Below are 18,551 nucleotides of genomic sequence, written 5' to 3' on the forward strand. Positions count from 1 at the left end.
TGCCAGGGGCATCTGAGAAAGCAAGGCATTCAGAGTCAGCCAGTTGATTTGGCCTTTCAGGCAGTCTGGCCAGTTGTGGGAGAGGTTACAGTATTTTGTGACGGGCCAAGCACACAGCACACATGCATGTTGAATGCAGAAAAACACCACTACTCAGTCAGCATTACATTCGTACCCAGGTTGTGCTATGATTGTGTGGTCTTGGTGTTTTGAGTGAACATAATTTGTTTTTGAAATACGTAGTCAGTGGTATATGCTTTTCCAAATGTTTGAAATACCAGTGGAATTATAAATGGGCAAGTAAAAATCTTATATTCAGGATTTGTACATAATTAATTTTAATAAATGCATATGCTTATTTTATTGTCATTTATTGTGCATGGCAATTATTTTGCCCAACAAATAGCCTAAAATGATTCAGCTAAGAGGGTAGAACAAAGAGGCTACAAGTGCTAAGGGGTTCCCAGTACAGTGCTGTGGCTCAGAGCCCCGGGGAGGTGTGAGACGCCTCCACGCCTCTCCTCGCCAGCATGCCGCCTGGCTCTGGGACGTGGCCCAGTGTTTACTCCAGACGCTCAGGCTTCTCATTGGTAAATGGTTTTGTGAAATCTCACAGGGAGCTCTCCTCTAATAGTCCGAGCAGCTTCTTGCTAAGTAAATTACCAGCACGAAAATAATGCCAGGGTCTTAAAAAATAAAAAGGAAAGATGCTAAGGGAAATCTCTTATTACCTTAAATGCTTATAGCATTTATTCACATAAAAATAATTGACGTGCTTATTACTGATACTGTCTATTCATTAAATTAAGTCTTCAAGGAATAGTGTACGAACCCCAGGATGGCTAGTGATGGTGACTATAGCTGTACCTATTATTTATATTTAGAAAAAGAAAACTGTATATTAGGAAAAGTAATCAGATTTTCTTATTCTTACTCTTTTCAGATAGTTGTAATCACTGGAGTTTTATTTTTTTCCTCCATAAACCTTATTTGGAACTTTAAGACGAAGAGGATCATGAGAAGAGATAATTATTAACAGTAATTCATGAATTTATCAACTGGATAACAACTTTTTGGAGTTTAAGTATAGGTGCAGAGAAAACTAATGTTAATGCTGGTTGAAGAGAAAGTACAGCTAGGTGACTGCTGTGATCACGCTCTCTTCATACCGCAGGGATGGCGATTTCTTCTGTCCTGTCCACTGTCGCCTTATAACCTTCCTCTGGTTTTAAAACTTGATTAATTATCCCAAGACTCCAGATATTTCTGGAGGTGTTGCTTGGTATGAGGTCGTTACTGCCTCTGCCCTCAAATGGCCTGAGGATCCTTTGAGAGGGGCTGCATCAGCAGCTTCTGACTGTCGCCTTGACTGGCATGAAGGTCTGTAAGAGCTAAAGGACCCCCGGGAGCTAGTGGTGGTGACTGTAGGTAACTTCATGTAACTGATGAGTTTTGAGGATCTAGCGATGGAACCTGCGTGGGGCACGAACAGCAGCGTTCCTGTCCAGCAGGAACTCACAGTTGAACTCTGACTGCCTATGGGATGATGAAAGAGAGGTGGCTTACGATTGAGGATGGGAGGAGTGAATAGAGTATGGTTGAAATGAGGTTTTTAAAAGACAGTTTTATTAGCTGTAAGGTGTCCTGTGGAACTTGTTTGTGGTCACTGCCTATGAGGGAATATGCAAATTGGCCATCACACTGTCACAAAGATGGTGGCACCAATAGCAATAAGATGGCAGCACCCAGTCCCCTCAGCCCTGCTGGAGTCCCCAAGTCCCCTGAGGCGGCAGGCGCGCCTACTGCCAGAGTTCCCAGTCCTTTCACAGAAAATTAGTTGCCTCAAAAATTGGTTAAGCTTCTTAGGACAGAAAGCATTCAAAATCTTTGAAAAGGGAATTCCCATATTTATAAAAGTTTAGATTAGACAATTCAAGGTTTTTTCCACTACAACCTTCTATGATTTTGTGATATTAGCATTCTGAATTCACATAGTAGCAGTTGTATTGTGTGTAAGCAGATATTATTTAAAGGAATGGCATTATTATTAAAACAACTCAAAACCACACTGTTTATCAAGGACATTCTGTGTTATTTTCTAAGTGGCTGGAGTTAATGCCCCTAAACAGGCGGTCAGACATCCCCCGAGGGGTCCCAGATTGGAGAGGGTGCAGGCCGAGCTGAGGGACACCCCTACCCCCTGTGCATGAATTTCGTGCACCAGGCCTCTAGTTGTAATCATAAGTAAGGATATTGATAGGTATTATGACTCCATTTGTTTAGTCAAATATTTATTAAAAACCTACTGTGTGCCAGACACTCTTTGAGGCAAAGGGAATACAGTATTGAACTTCCTGCCCTTATGAAGCTTTCCCTTGTAGTGGAAGGAAAAGGAGGAAACAATGGACATGTGTATGTGTGTAATGTGTAATCTGCCTGATGTGCTTTGGGCAGTCACAGAGCAGGGGAGGGGGGTGTGGAGGACATGTTGCACCCTGAGAGCAGGTTTCAGCCTTGCTCACAGGCTGATGTTTGTCAGAGCGCAGAGTCTAGCTGTTGGAAGTTGCCCTCTGCAGCACCAAGCCCCAGTCCTCCTCCACGGCCAGCTTCGTGCTGCCCCTGAGTCTGCGTGAGGCCAGGTTTTAGGAGTAATCCAGAGGATGTTTTTCACTGGGCTGGTCATATGGTGGAGAAGCCCGCTTGGGCAGCACTTCGTGAGGCTCTTAAACCAGGGTGCCTCTGTAATCCCACCGTCCATTTGGGGAACAGGATTGAAGCCGTGGGCAGCTGGGCATTTATCTGCAATTTCATTGATTTGTTCCAGTGGTCTTCCTCAGTGGGATCTGTTGACAGAAATAACCAAGAGAGCGTATAATCATTAATGTAGATGCCTTTTTAAAAGATAATGGGATACGGAAGAGGGGGTTTGTGCTGGTACAGTAAAGTTAAAGTGCTAGTCTTTTCTGTCTATTTAAGGTGATGCCTGATATTGTCATGTTACAGAGGCGGATGCCCCAAACCTTCCGAGACCCAGCAACTGCTCCGCTGAGAAAACTCTCTGTTGACTTGATCAAAACATATAAACATATTAATGAGGTAAGACTATTGATTTGTTATGACAGCATCTCTCTTGCAATGGAATAGGGAAAAGTTACTTTGTGACCTATTTAAGTGTACTAAACTTTTTTTTACCCCAGTGATTGTCATTTGGATGGTTTTTGTGAAGACTGTTAAACTAATGATTTATAGATGATATAATTATGTGAAGAAAGAAGATATACTAACAAGGACTGCAAAAGATTTACTTGTGGATAGTTTCCCCTTTTTCCCCAGAGTTTTACCTAATAAATGCTGAGTTACCAGTTTTTTAAATAACTTCTCAAAAACAAGCAAGGGCAGCATGAGAGCACAGTGACCGCTATAAAAGTATGCTTCTGTTAGAATTTTGCTTCAGTTTTTATATATCTGCTTCTGCTTTTGCCGTGGATGTCAGGAAACTCTGAGATATATTTAATAACTAGTTAACAAGCACTTGGCCTAGTGTATTTATCTAAATTTCTGTGGTTTTAAGTTGTCTTTTTAAATTTTATGGGTGTTCTTTTAATAGTAAGATATCTAAAAGCCTTTTTGGGTGGAAGTAGGTAAGATAAAAAACATAGCAATTCATATTACTCGTCTTCCAAGTTGGCTCTTTGCCACCAAAAGTCATTTTTCTAGTGTCTGAGCCCTTTGGCTTGATTGCCATTTGCTACTTAGCCTCAACGCCAGCTCCGTTGTAATTACTGAGGGAGCTTTGGAGAAGAGCACACACCTGTGCTTCCTTCCCCACCCAGTGAGAGTCCTCTCCGTTCACATTGGAGCTTATCCTCTCCGGCTGTAGAGCCATGTAGCTAAACAGATGTTCTATATAGGTGTGAATTTTACAGCACTTGGATGCTGCTTAATGCCAGTATTATTATATTAATGTGCAAAGATAAAATTAGAATGAATGCAATGAGGAATATTTCTGAGTTGAATATCACACACAATGTGTTATAAAAGATATGATGCCAAACTAGCTTTTGAATATTAAGAATAGCTGATAAATTGTTAATAATTTATCAGTGTCAATTTGTTAATATCTGATAAATTAAAAGGCCACTGTTAATCTGTTGTTAACAGTAACTTTGTGAAGCTAGTTTTTAAATGTAGTGCTACCTTATAAACTAGAGTTTTTCTAATGCTATTCTGTGAAACCCTAATTTATAATTGCCTTGAAGTTAGTTACCAATTACTTGGACTGTTGCCTAGTTCACCTGTCTTTTGTTTTGTTTTGTTTTGCTTTTAGTTGATCTTAGAAACTATTTTGTAAGAAAAGCGGATATAAGGAAAATAAGCCAGCCTGTGATCAGCCTCCAGGCTTCTGGTCCTTAGTATCGGGCGGGGCTGAGGTGGGAGAAGGATGTTTTTCACTAATGGTTACATTATTACAGGCTTAAAAATTGAGCATGTCTAGGAGGGCCTTTATATTAGTAAAACATCAGTTATATACATTTAAACTCTCATTTGTAAAATCTTGTGCCTTATGCAACATTGACTGCTTGCTTGCCCTGTGCACTCCGTCTGGGGGCTGGAGCCTGCAGCCTGGGTGTGTGCCCTGACCGGCAGTAGAACCTGCGGCCCTTTGGTACAGGGGACAGTGCGCCAACAAGCTAGCCTCACTGGCCAGGGATAAGCAGTGTAACTGTAAAGTGAATTTTATTGTAGACAATTTTCATTGGTTATGTATCGGTGCCATTGTATGATTCAAATAGCAACTACTGAAGTTTTTTATTTTTATTTTTTGTATTTGTCATAAAGAGTAAAAATTCATTAATTTCCTACGAATAGCAGATTTGTCTCTTGATATATGCCCCCCTAATCCACAATGTTTTAAGTTATACAGTCAACACCATATGTTCTCATTTCAGGTTTACTATGCAAAAAAGAAGCGAAGGCACCAACAGGGCCAGGGAGACGATTCCAGTCATAAGAAAGAGCGGAAGGTTTACAATGATGGTTATGACGACGATAACTATGATTACATTGTAAAAAACGGAGAGAAGTGGATGGATCGTTACGAAATCGATTCCTTAATAGGCAAAGGTTCCTTTGGACAGGTAATTTAATGGAAAATGCTGGGTTTAATAAGTTTCAATTTCTTAGTGAATGATGTTATATGCTTTCCTCAGTGGCATAGTTTTCATTGTTTGTAAATAGATATAAACAATGGGTATGTGTTTGGATTGGCATAGCTCTCTAAAGGTAGTACAGTGTATCAGCTATCAAAATCCCTGTGGACCTTTTTTCTTTTTTATATAGCTACCAAATGCTTATGTTACTAAGAGATTGATTTATATATATTGATTTTAGAGAGGAAGGAAGGGAGAGGGAGGGAGAGAGTGTGATAGAAACGTCAATGAGAGAGAAACTTGATCTGTTGCCTCTTACTGGCCCCCTACTGGGGATATAGCCCAAAACCTAGGCATGTGCCCTGACCAGGAATCGAATTGTGATCTTCTGGTTCATAGGTCGATTCTTGCCACTGAGCCACACCAGTCGGCACTGAGAGGTTGATTTTAATCACAAATATGAGCCTGCGGTTCATATGGACTTTGTGTAGTCTATGGCTGATTCTTTATTATGAATGCTAGAGATAATTATATCCCTGTCTGGTATTCCTCCTCAAGGAGCAAAGCATTACTAGTTTTTAGCTGGCACAGCAGGTGCCCTTTCCCTCCCTTTTTGGAGGCTTGGAAAGCCAGGGGCTGTGCCCTGGGTTTTTCTCTCAACTCATCTCTGTCTGTCAGGCCTCTCCTCCAGTGCTCACAGCATTCAGCATGGCTCAGTGTAATGGGGTCAGTTGGATGCATTAAGAGGATCATTCAGGGAGCTTCTATCAGGAACAAAGGAATTTGGGAACGCCAAGGAAACTCTTTGTTTTTCTTCATTCCTGGCCTCTTTCTTTACCCATAACTCTCCTTTCCTCACCTGCCCACCCCGCTCCAACACAAAGCACAAAACCTCACTACAGTAGTCTCTTTCATCAGCTGTGCTCAGACCAATAGCTAGCCAGGCTTCCTCTCTGCACCTTAAAAAGCATTTCTGTGGCTGTGGGTCCCCAGCTCTTTGCACTGTAAGTTCTTTCTCACTGAGTCTCAGAGCTCTTTTTTGTTTGAGGTGTGATTTACTGTTAATCCCAGAATATTTGTCTTGCAACCTTTGTGCTCTGAGTCAGTCATTAACTTGCAGTCCAATTACTTCTTTTGACTTCTTAATGATGAGGATAGAAGGGGTCTCAAAATGACTCATCCTGAACTGCCTTTTAAATTTTATTTTGTTTGTTTTTTGTTTTTCTTTAAGTATGGGACCTGCGTGCATTTACTAACCTGTTCCTACCTGGAGAGAAAGAAACATATACCTCTCTTTAACCTGTGTGGAACACATTCATCATTTGTCAGTCTTACCATGCTTAGGACAAAAAGTATACCGTGGGCCGTTAGCAGCCACAGGTGTAGACCCAGAAAAGTCTATGCTATTCAATAAGCTTGAAAGGAAACATGAGCAGGATTGTTAGAAGACCTCTGGAGCTTTGGTGTGGCTTTGCCAGGCCTTGATGTTCCATTTATAAGTCTGTCCCTTCAAGGAATTTTAGTGATTTTACATAATGCAGGGGCTTTCCCCTTGATTTGTAACCTCGTTTTCTTCTTAGTCAGAGGTATTTCAGTGTGTGTGGAGTCCCTCTTTTATGAAAGTGCTAGAGGCCCAGTGCACAAATTCGTGCAACTGTGGGGCCTGCTTGATTGTGCCGAAACTGGCTCTGTAACATCCCCTGAGGGGTCCCGGATTGCAAGAGGGTGCAGGACTGACTGAGGGACCCCATCAGTGCACGATAGCGGACAGCAGGAAGTTGGCCCGCTGGAGAGGGACCATGGGAGGGCTCCAGGGCATGTCCGGCCCATCGTGCCGGACCCCAGCAGCAGCTAACCTACTGGTCAGAGCGTCTGCCCCCTGGTGGTCAGTGCACGTCATAGTAGTGGTTGAGCAGTCTTAGCATAGCATTAGCTATTATGCTTTGGTTGGTTGCACGGATGACCGAACACTTAGCATATTAGGCTTTTATTATATAGGATTATTTGTTTTGTTAGAAACAGCTCCTGTTTCTCTCTCAAAGTTTCTTAAGGAAAGTTACTTCTGAAACCAGCTTTTGAGAGTGATTCTCAACACCTTCGATACAGGGATTGTTGTCTCCACCTTGAAAATTACACCAACGTGTAAGCAATTGCTGTCAACAGGATTTTTTTTTACTTCTGTGATGTCCTCCGTGAAAATTATAGCCATGTAGCCTACTCTTTAAACTTCGCTTTCCCTAAATACTCAGTGTCTGAGTCAGAGTGATGTTTTCTTCCTCTTTCATTTTAATTTTCTTCTACTCTTAATTTCTGTAAACCTATGACAATGTAGGCCTCTTTGACATAAAGCTTCACTTCACCAGGCCAGATTGATGCCTCTCCTATGCTGTTGGTGTGCTCTGATTCAGGACCTGGCACTTCACCAGACAATGTCCTCCATTGGCTCGGTTATACTCTCTGAAGGCGCCGCCAGACCCTTGTTAAACCAGGCTCCTTCCTTGTTAAATCAGGGCTCCTTCACTTCGTTAGCCAATGGTTGTCCTCATTGCATGTTGAAATGTCCCTGGGAAGCCTGCGGGGGGGAGGGGAGGAAAGTTGAGGAGGGTGTGCGGGGGAAAACTGATGCTTAGACTCTATACCAATTGACTCAGAATCTGTGACTGGATTCTGGGCATTGGCATTTTCAAAACCTACCCATTAAATGTGTAATTCAGGGTTAAAAACCATTGCTTTGGCATTCAACGGTTAACTATTTGCTAAGTCAGTAAATAGTTGGGCCCTGTTAGTGGCCTTTGTCCTGGATTCTATTGGGATAGAGGCACCGGCGCAGGCAGTCTCTGCCTTAAAAGGCAGTAGGTAATGGTTTTCAGGATGGCTGGAACTGGAGATACTGCACTTTTCCTTCCATGTTTGATTTCAGCTGAGCCATTTATACTGTCATTGACCATCTCTTTATCTTACGTAAATCTTGGAACATACGTTGCGTTCTCTTCTGTAACTCAGTGGTACTCAACCTACAGGGTGGAATCACTTGTAATTCTGCCTGCACCCCCAGACTTTCTGAATGTGCAGATTCTGAATGATATTATAAATACAACTTATTTAATCAGTTATAGTCGCTATTCCTGATGGGTAAAGATAGTTTCTTTTATCTATATTGATTTCTTAATTTTTATGTAAATCTCTTTGTTAACATGAAACTCATTTTAAATGAGTAAATTTAAAATGAAAAGTGTGCATGGTGATTTAGTCATGAACACTCCTGACCTTAGCACTGATTCTCATTTTAAAACCATCAAAATTCTCTATGACATTTAGTGTATAGAGCACATGTGTCAAACACAAGGCCCGCGGGCCAAATCCGTCCCGCCAGGCCTTGCAGTGTGGCCCGCACCGCGCTGTCATCACTGCACTTCGCTGCGTTTCCATCACAATGACAGTTTATGACTGTTCAGTAAACCATTCGGCCTGCGATTTAGGCTGGATTTTAGATTTTGGCCCCTTCTCTGATTGAGTTCGACACCCCTAGTATAGAGGGATGGGCAAAAGTAGGTTTATAGTTGTGAAACAGTTTATTCTTGTTTGAATTAGTATATTATTTTCCATACAAACAACTGTAAACCTTTTTTTGCCCACTCCTATATTGTGGAACTTTCCTGGTAATTTATATTTGATTTTTTTCGTGGAAACTAATTTTTATTTTATATGCCTATGTTATCTTTGAAACTATAATTTAAAGTTAGAAATTTATCTACATTTTTCAGGTGACAGGACTTTTGATATATTTTACACTAACACTTAGGATTTAAAAAAGGTTTTATTTTGTTTTTTTCTCATTAAAAGAACCTAACAGAATTGTCTTACAGTGTTATTTAATAAGAAAGATGAAAAACCAAAGCACTTGTTAAAATTTATTTTTGAAACAGGAAAACAGATAATCCAATTTTGTTAAAGTTATCTATTTTGCAGATATTTAGAAATACTATAAGGATGCAAAAGAAATTCGATAGAAAAGATTGACGTAAAGTGATTGTAAAGTAGTAAATGAATGATATTGAATGGGAAGGAATAGGATCTCTTCTAAGTAGGAATGTCATGAAATGAGTTAGGTAAATGTACAATTAAGGTGAATTGTAACTGCTGGGAAATTGTTGCCATTAGTGAAACAGAGAATTATTCCTCTTTCTTCTCTTTTAGGTTGTAAAGGCATATGATCGTGTGGAGCAAGAATGGGTGGCCATTAAAATAATAAAGAACAAGAAGGCTTTTCTGAATCAAGCCCAGATAGAAGTGCGGCTGCTTGAGCTCATGAACAAACATGACACTGAAATGAAATACTACATAGGTAAACAAACAGGGGACAGAGCGGTGTGCCTAATCCAGGCCATATATTTGAGTTAGTGGTTAAATACTTTGAGTTTCTCTTTACCGTGATTGACTAAAAACTCAGTTGTTTATTTCTGTTGGTGGGCGTAGATTTATATAAGGTACCTGATCTGGCAATAATATGCTAAGTTTTGGGACTGTGCATTATAAATGGCATACAGTTTAGAATCAAATGAGAATAGTGACTTTGGAGGGTCAGAGAGCACTAAAAAGTCCCATTTGTTTGCTTTAGTCATGGACATTTATCCAGGAAATCTTCCTGATAACTTGAACCATTTCTAATACAGATCAGTAATGAGAAGTAAACTAGTATGTTTGTTCATAATGGTTATAGAACCATTTTTGGTATGGCTGAGTCAAAATCTTAGCTCCTCCGGCTGTTTATAAAATAGTTTGGCGGCATTAGAAGCTGTTGGACTGATTACAACAGAAAGGAGATAATAGCCACCATTTATTGAACTCTTACCATATTCTTGTGCTTTTCCTGTATCATCAATAATAATCATAGCAGTCCTGTAAGGAAAGTGGGAGAATGTTTATTCACAGGTGGTTTGTATAAAGAGGAACGATTCCCAAGGCCCAGGGCTCTGGAGACAGGATGTGAACCTGTCTGCCTGACTCCGCAGGCTGTGTTGGTTTCATTGTCATGTGGTGTTTTTCTATGAAAACAAAATGAGACAGAAGAATTAGGAAAATAGTGACGTCTAGGGCTGATTAGTACATGGGCAAACATTTAATTATCCATTCTTCAATGCTCTTAACCAAATCTAAGATGCCCGTGAGTGTGAGATGCTAATAATTTATGTGCTACCAAGAAACAGTTGCTGCCCAGGATAAATATAAGATGCCATCAGTTTTATGATAGAGACCTTAGAATCAATTAATGATAGAAGTGCCTATAGGTATATATTCATAGCAATGTAGATTCAGGATTGCTGGCTTTACTTAATAAACATGAGGTTAAATTTTACTTAGCAAGCTCCTTTTTAAGAAAAGAAGGGAGGACATTGTGGTGTTAAAGGTTTTATTAGTCCCCTGAATGTGGTTGAAACAAGAGAATGCATGTTACAGGTATAATGTTCTGATACTCAGAGTAGATTCTATATATGAAGCGCCCTTCACTCCCCATTGTACAATTAAAGGATCTTATGCTATTTCTTTTTCTTCCTCGGGTTCTTCTCTTTAGATAGCAGATATAATTGATAGTAATACCATTAGGATTTAAAGCCTTTTTTACTCAGACTTACTGGGCATGTGCTGTTCGCTGTGATTATAACTTAGTGTAAGGGTAGCTCGTTTCCACAGAAGGGGCTTTAGCAGCACAAGAAGGACCTCCTAAGGATGCTCGGCTTACAAAGTGGCCTCTGGACACGGCCTCCTCCTCCTCCTCACTCTTGTGTGTGCTATTTTGAATGTTTGCTAAAGTTGAGAGAAAATGTTGATGTGTTACTGTAATATTTTAACCCTGCTTTATTGAAAGAAAACATGGCAGGCATATACTAAGTACTCAGTAAATGTTAGCTACTCAGCTCTTACATAATAACAGTGATCATTTTTGTTTTTGGTAAACAGATGAATGATCATTAATTGTATAAGTCGTTACAGATATTCTTTTGGATGAGTTTTTAAGTTCTTTTAGGAGGATTGTGACTGCAGTGTCACAAGAAATTGAGGTTCTAATATTGGAAAACAACAAATCAAGAACTTCAGAATTAGATGCAGACATACCAGTAGAGTTGATAACCTTAAATTTAAGGTGTCTGAAAGTCCTATTGCTCTTTTATATTGTAAATTATAATGTGAACTAGAGGCCCGGCACATGAAATTCGTGTGTGGGTATGTGTGTGTGTAGGGGTTCCCAGTCCAGCCTGCACCCTCTCCAATCTGGGACCACTTAGGGGATATCCAACTGCCGGTTTAGGCCCCATCCCAGGAATGGAGTCTAAATCGGCAGTCAGACATCTGTCTTGCAATTCGGGACCTCTGGCTTCTAACCACTTGCCTGCTGGCCTGCCTGATTGCTCCTAACCACTCTACCTGCCGGTCTGATCACCCCTAACTGCTTCTGCTTGCTGGCCTGACTGCCCCTTAACTGCCCCCCCTTCTCCCCCTGCTGGCCTGGTCACCCACACAGCCTTTTTGTTCAGTCCTTTGTTCATTAAGGACTCACTAACCCCCCTGCCGGCCTGGTTGTAGGTAGCCATCTTGTGAGGGTGCAAGGGTTTATTTGCATATTACCTCTTTATTATATAGGAGAGTTAAAAGCATTCTAATCTCAGAGCTTCTTAGAGGGATTTTCATAATCACACTGGAATTCTGACATCAGTTACCTTTGCATTCTTTTTGTAGCTACTGCTTACTCATTAAAACTTTTGCATGGATCATTTCTTGGGTGTCCTATTGTCACACTGGCTGTGTTTTTAGTTTTAAACCCGTGAACTTCAGTGATTAAGAGCAGATGTTATACATTCTTATGTAACATTTAAGGATTCTTCTTATTTGCGAAGTGTTGATTTCTACTACAGACTCCTACAGAGTCATGTAGTATTCATATTGAGTTGTTTGTTCTAATTTTAGATCATGTGTATCAGGAGTGATCTAAAAGCAGTATTGTTACCAGGACAACTCATTGTGTCCCCTTCCTCAGGGACCAGCCAGTGAATACTGTCATAGTTACTCTAGATCAGGGGTCCTCAAACTTTTTAAAGTGGGGGCCAGATCACGGTCCCTCAGAGAGCTGGAGGGCCGGACTATATGAACTACTAATTCCTACCCACACTGCACATATCTTATTTCTTTCTATGGCACTTTCGACCGACCTTTGGTGAAGGCAGTGGAGGGAGAGGAGGAGAACCTCACTGACAGGCAGGCACAGCACACAGACACCACGTTGCCTGGGGGTGAAGCGGGCGCCTTTTTACATCATTGCCGCGCAGCACAGCACAGACGTGCCTGTGCGGCGGCACGTCGCACGCTCTGAGCCCAGCAGGCACTGTGCTCTTAAAGAGGCAGAGGGGTCCGAGCGGCCGTGCAGTGACAGTGTATATGCAGGTCCTGGCGGCCGAACCGTAACACCTCGGCTGCGCTCACTGCCCAAAAAACCTGGCGGCCGGATCAGACTCCTCTGCGGGCCGCATGTGGCCCGCGGGCCGCAGTTTAAAGACCCCTGCTCTAGATAGATCTGCAGAGAAACCTGCTTTTGTGTGCAGAAGACCCAAATGAAGGCACCTGTGATAAATGGTGGTTTCCTATCACTCCGTTTGGTGTGTGTAAGAATATGATAGTGAAGGGCAGCTTTTATTGAGTGACCTCATCTGATGTGAAGTCAGTGTTAATACTTAAAGTACAATCTTTGAAAAGCTTCATAAGTATGAAACCTTTATAGAGGTCAACAGGGACAGCAGTAATGTGTTCTCTACTCTTTCTTCTTCATAAGTCTGCTTATAATTCCTTCTTGTAATTGAACTTTATTTTGAAGTTTTTCCAAACCTTCAATATTGCAAAAGATGTCCCATGTATCAGTTTGATGAACATAATCAAATGCTTTATGAACTATGCCTTCTGATGCCTGATTTTTAGACATTTGCTATATTTGCTTAAAAGAAAGAAAAATCTGTATTTTCCTTTGACTTGCTACAGAAAATGACTAGTGAAACCTAAGTGTCAACCAAGCAGATTGTATATATATGCCAAAGCCTGCCCAGAGAGGGCTGCCAGGACAGTGTTACTGCAGACTGAGGTCCTGGGTGGCACTCAGACCAGTGGTGAGGCGGGCAACGGAGGCACAGGTGCTTTCCTCCTGAGCGCGGGCAGTCACTGCCGTGTTCTTAGGGCTGTTCACCAGGCTGCTACTCATATTTGTAGACCCAAGTCACCTTTTTTAAAACAAGGCGTTTTGGTGGTACTTCTTTTTGGCAGACAGTGCACCTGGTTCATTCAGCACATGAACAGTTTAGCTGTTTTGAACGGATTAAAGAATTTGCTGCTAGTGCAGAATGCTGATCTCCAAATTTTAACTTGATGTTCACTCTGCATTTGACATTGTAATGTTATAGATTATTTGAGAGTTCATGCATACATTATACTCATTTTATTGGTCGGTGTGTGATTTAAACGGAAACTCTTCTCTTTCAGTGCATTTGAAACGCCACTTTATGTTTCGAAACCATCTCTGTTTAGTTTTTGAAATGCTGTCCTACAACCTCTATGACTTGTTGAGGAACACCAATTTCCGCGGTGTCTCCCTGAACCTGACGCGGAAGTTTGCACAGCAGATGTGCACCGCGCTGCTGTTCCTCGCGACTCCAGAACTTAGTATCATTCACTGTGACCTGAAGCCAGAGAACATCCTCTTGTGCAACCCCAAGCGCAGCGCCATCAAGATTGTGGACTTCGGCAGTTCCTGTCAGTTGGGACAGCGGGTGAGTACGTTTGAGAGTTGGGAGTTACATAGAATCACGTAAAAACAGTGGCAGTAGGTATGTGAGAGATTAGCAATGTGTACGCAGTGCGGAGGTCATTACCGGAGGTGATGACTAGCTGTGTCAGGTGGGAAATAGGTCGTCTTAGTAGCAGGGAGTCTTCGGGGCCTACTGATGGTGCTAGCTTGTAAGAATCCAGAAACGTGTAGTTCTTCCTGGTCTCTTTGAATGAGGCTTTCTTTTCGAGAGGCCTTGAGGTTGGGCTGACCTGCCAGTGGGACATGAGGCGAAGCTTGGAGACCCGTGTGATCGGAGCCACAGAAAACTGGTTAAAAACAACATCGCATTGCCAGCTGCTGGTTTGAGTGTTCACATAGAAAGTATACTTTGAAGGATTTTGTTTCCTGTCTTTTTTCATAAAACTTTCTTTGCTGATATTTCTACATATGAAATTACAATGGCTAAGTGAAGATAAATTGGTCTGTGAAGACATTTCAGACTTCTTCATTGAAAATAACCCACCTCAATACTTTGTTTTCTCAAAAGTCTTAGATTGAGGTGGGAGGGGACAGGGCAGAGAAGTAGTTAACCAGAAACAACTCCTGATTGAGTCTTTTATGTGGCAGTGTCTCTAGGATTCATCTGGGATACAGTCTAGTACAGATGCCTGGATTGTTGATACAGTGGACCTAAGTTAATCTAAAAAAGGTTAACTTTCTATACAGTTTAACTGTTAAATTAATGGTAAACCCAGTGCCAGCCATAGCAACAAAGAATAATTAATAGGAAAATAAATTATTCTCAATATTTTCTTGTAATAAGGCCTCATTATTTGTTTTAAGATGTCTCTTTTTACAAGTTAGGACTGAACTAAATGAAAGGACTTGAATTGTGCATAGTTTGCATTTCACAGGCAGACTAGCCATTTCTGGGACATGCTTAGTTCTTTAAACAATATTCATAGGTCGTTTTTAAAATCAGGAAATGGAACCCTAATTTAGGAGTTAGATAATTTTTTTTTGTTTTTTGTTAATATTAGATCAGTGCTGTTAATCCAATATTGGCTACAATTAAAACTTATTTTGTAATTAATGCTGTTTTGCACTGTATTTCAGATATACCAGTATATTCAGAGTCGCTTTTACCGGTCTCCAGAGGTGCTACTGGGAATGCCTTACGACCTTGCTATCGACATGTGGTCCCTTGGGTGTATTTTGGTTGAAATGCACACTGGAGAACCTCTGTTCAGCGGAGCCAATGAGGTATGTGATGGATTGCTTTGAAAATTCTCCTTTCATAATTTATTTTTGTTTTTAGTCTGACAGAGGAATCTGAAAATTGTTTGTTTTTTTTTTACCAATGTAATCATCCAAATATTAGGGTAGTTTTGAGTTATATTATCAATTTTTTCAGTTATTATATAATGGTGACGTGGAAAGTGAGAACTTTTAATCTGCTAGTAAAGAAGAACAATAAAAAATAAGAAAATGTTAAGTATCTTGGTACAAATTTTACAGATTTTAAGTATAATAACAGAAAATGATGATAACGAAGGCATGAGGGGCAATCATTCAGGGAAAGGAGACATATATAATAATTTATACAAACAAACAAACAAAAATCATAACCAATGAGGCTGATAAGATACTGAGTCTGGATAATTCAGGGTAAATTAGTATTGGAGTATTTTAGAGCTATAACTCTAGTAATTTTCTAGTCCACGGCTTTCTGTGTTGTGTGTTAGAAGATTTTTGAAGGTCAGAGGGCAGTGCCTGGGAGGGCAGAGGAGAGGCCCAAGTCCCTCGCTGGCAGAGGAATGAGCTTTCATTAGTTTTAAAACTACTCACTAGATGGTTAAGGGGAAAGGGAGTCAAGTACATGGCGATGGAAGATGATTTGACTTTGGGTGGGTGCACACATGGAATATACAGATCATGTGTCAGAAATGTACACTGGAACCTATATTTTTTATTAACCAATGTCACCCCAGTAAATTTAACTTTAAAAATAATAATCTGCCTCCTTAAAAAAACCTGTGGTTTTTTATTTTTAAAGAAAAGTTAACCATTGCAAGTCTTGACCAGTTCATTCATTATGAATGAGAAAAGAAAGATCAATGAGGTTTAATGATTGGTACTGGGTTATACAGCTGTTAATAGGCTGAGCTACTGTCTGGCAGTAACTGCCATAGTGTGTGTTTCTTCTTGTTTTAATATAAATTGGTATAAAATTTACTGTAAATTGGCATCTTTTCATGGGCTTAAACAGTGGCAGGGCCACCTGGAACTTGTGGCTTCCATCTCACCCTTGGAAATGCCAGAGTCCATGGACCCCTTCCTTCCCTGACTTTTCTCCTCTCTCCCGCCTGTGTCTCCTCCCGCTTTCTGACCCAGCACACATCCTGTCTGTTCCTTGGAAGCAGTAGGCCCATTAGCGGGGCCTGTGCATTGTTTGCCCTGAGCCTGAAATGCTCCTCCAGAAAGCACTCGGCGTCCTCCCGCACTGCCTTTGGGGTGCTCCATGGCACCGTCCATGGCACCGTTCACGGCCCTGGACTGAGTTGTGCTGCCCTTCCTCACTCCCATCCCTTTTTGTTTTCTCCATGGTTCTTGTCATCCGACATAAAGTGCTTAGTATTCTCTTAGTGGTAATAAGCTCTTCCCCGTCACATAAACTTCGTGGTAGGGAGTTTTGTCTGTTTTGTTTACCACTATATTCAACTGAGCATGGTTTCTGTCATGTAGTAGACGCATTATTTGAATGAATCTGCACTTACAAAAGGGTTTATTAGATCCACACTGTATTAAGCCCCTGGAAATTTTTGTGTGGTTATTTAACTAAACTTCTTACACTCCCTCCAGTCCTTTTTCTACTTTGTTTCCATGACCACCTGACATACTTACACATACCACAGGCTTATGTGTTCATTTCTGTGTCTGCCCTTCCTCTGAAAGGTGGGCTCCCCGGGGGGCGGGGACTTGTCTCTTCCGGTCATTATTGTACGCCCATTGCCTAGAGGAGCACGTGGCACACAGAGGATGCTCACCTTACTTAATTATAATTCATGACGAATGAATGAGTCAATGAGCAGAAGTAGGATGTCTACCATAGAAATTACAGGTGTTTTTGTTTTTATTCTTAATACAGGTAGATCAGATGAATAAAATAGTGGAAGTTCTGGGTATTCCACCTGCTCATATTCTTGATCAAGCACCAAAAGCAAGAAAGTTCTTCGAGAAGTTGCCAGATGGCTCTTGGAACTTAAAGAAGACCAAAGATGGAAAACGGGTAAAACGGGGACATATTTTCTGGAGCCTTTGTTATTCCTTTCACTGGAGTTGTCTTAATAGCTCATTTTGTATTGATTTGAAATCAGTGTTAGAGTTGGCACTTTCAGTAATTCAGGTATATAAGTTTTTCAAAAGCTGGATATGGCTTGACCTGAACTGTAGGGGCCAGTGCTGCTTAATGGTCTGAGTTCTCTCTGGGGTTCATTATGACAACTGCATGTCTGCCTTCGGACAGCTGGCCAGGCCCCAGGGCTGGGCTCAGCAATAGAATCAGTAAGTTTGCCCTTTGTTTCTCACTACTAGCATTTATAGTACATTCCCAGTTAATAGTCCTGCAGCTGTGGACAGTGGCAGTCATAATTGCAGTAAATGGATTTTTTTTTTTTCCGTTTAGATGGGAGAAAAAGATTTTTTACTTAAGCAATGTGTGACAAGAATATGAACTGACTAGATGGTTCTTTGATTGGCATTATATTCCTAGCTTGATGACATGCTTAGCAGGAACTTCACATCTCTAAAATCTTTAAAAGTGAAGTTTTGAAACATTAGGTTTGTTTCAGTGATTTTTTTTTTATTTGAGAGCTTTTTTCAGATGCCCAAACTGTCTAGTGATTTACCTTTTTGTTTTATATATCTGAAAATATTAATGTATTTTGTAAGCTAGCTTGTTTTATTACAAAATGAATATAACTGTTAAATATGTGATTGTGTATGATATATAACAGACACCTTGTGAGTGTAGTTTCGCTTTTCTGACATTTAAGAGGTTTTATTTTTGCTTTAGTTTTTATCGTGCCCTTGCATTTTAGCGACGCTGCCACCATGTGCCACTCCCAGGGAACTGAAGATTATTGTTGGCTTTAATTCACCTTCATGTAGCTTTGGAGCCTTCACTCTAATATCAAGTGGTTTTTTTTTCTTTTTAGAATATCTTAGACTATATATGTAATTGTATCTTTCACAACTGATTTCTAACTTACTGCATTCTGCCTTACTCTACGACCCAGGCAGTGGACTGTCCAGCAGCTAATTATGTGCGGCCCCCCCCCCCCCCCCCCCCCCCCCCCCATAAGGAGGGATGGAAAATACCAAGTGAACGTCCCGGGTCTTTTCCCTTTGGTCACAGGGCTGCCAGTCGGGACCCGTTCCCACCGAACCACAGCACACAGGAACCCTCCGCTTCGCCAGCGTCCAAGGCGGCCCTTCCCACTCGGCTTCCGTTGGCATGAGGGCATGGAACCTGCTTGTTTCCTCTCTCTGCAGGCTCCGTTTCTTCCTCTGTGTGAAGCTGTCTTTCCCCTGTG

General features: G+C 41.1%; 1 protein-coding gene across 9 annotated transcripts in view; it reads left to right on the forward strand.

The window, feature by feature from the left end:
* Nucleotides 1-18,551, forward strand: part of DYRK1A (dual specificity tyrosine phosphorylation regulated kinase 1A) — a 125,733-nt gene that overhangs the window by 94,319 nt on the left and 12,863 nt on the right. For 7 of the 9 annotated variants that reach the window (XM_045585232.1, XM_045585230.1, XM_036448546.2 and 4 more), the window contains 6 exons: nucleotides 2,977-3,096; nucleotides 4,950-5,138; nucleotides 9,348-9,495; nucleotides 13,671-13,957; nucleotides 15,073-15,219; nucleotides 17,105-17,245. In XM_045585232.1, coding sequence (XP_045441188.1) covers nucleotides 2,977-3,096; nucleotides 4,950-5,138; nucleotides 9,348-9,495; nucleotides 13,671-13,957; nucleotides 15,073-15,219; nucleotides 17,105-17,245 — 1,032 coding nt within the window. The remainder of the gene's footprint in view (nucleotides 1-2,976; nucleotides 3,097-4,949; nucleotides 5,139-9,347; nucleotides 9,496-13,670; nucleotides 13,958-15,072; nucleotides 15,220-17,104; nucleotides 17,246-18,551) is intronic. The other 2 variants (XM_045585233.1, XM_036448547.2) reach the window with 1 other exon arrangement.

Source organism: Pipistrellus kuhlii, unplaced genomic scaffold (genome assembly GCF_014108245.1).
Source record: "Pipistrellus kuhlii isolate mPipKuh1 unplaced genomic scaffold, mPipKuh1.p scaffold_m20_p_2, whole genome shotgun sequence".
NCBI lineage: Eukaryota > Metazoa > Chordata > Mammalia > Chiroptera > Vespertilionidae > Pipistrellus > Pipistrellus kuhlii.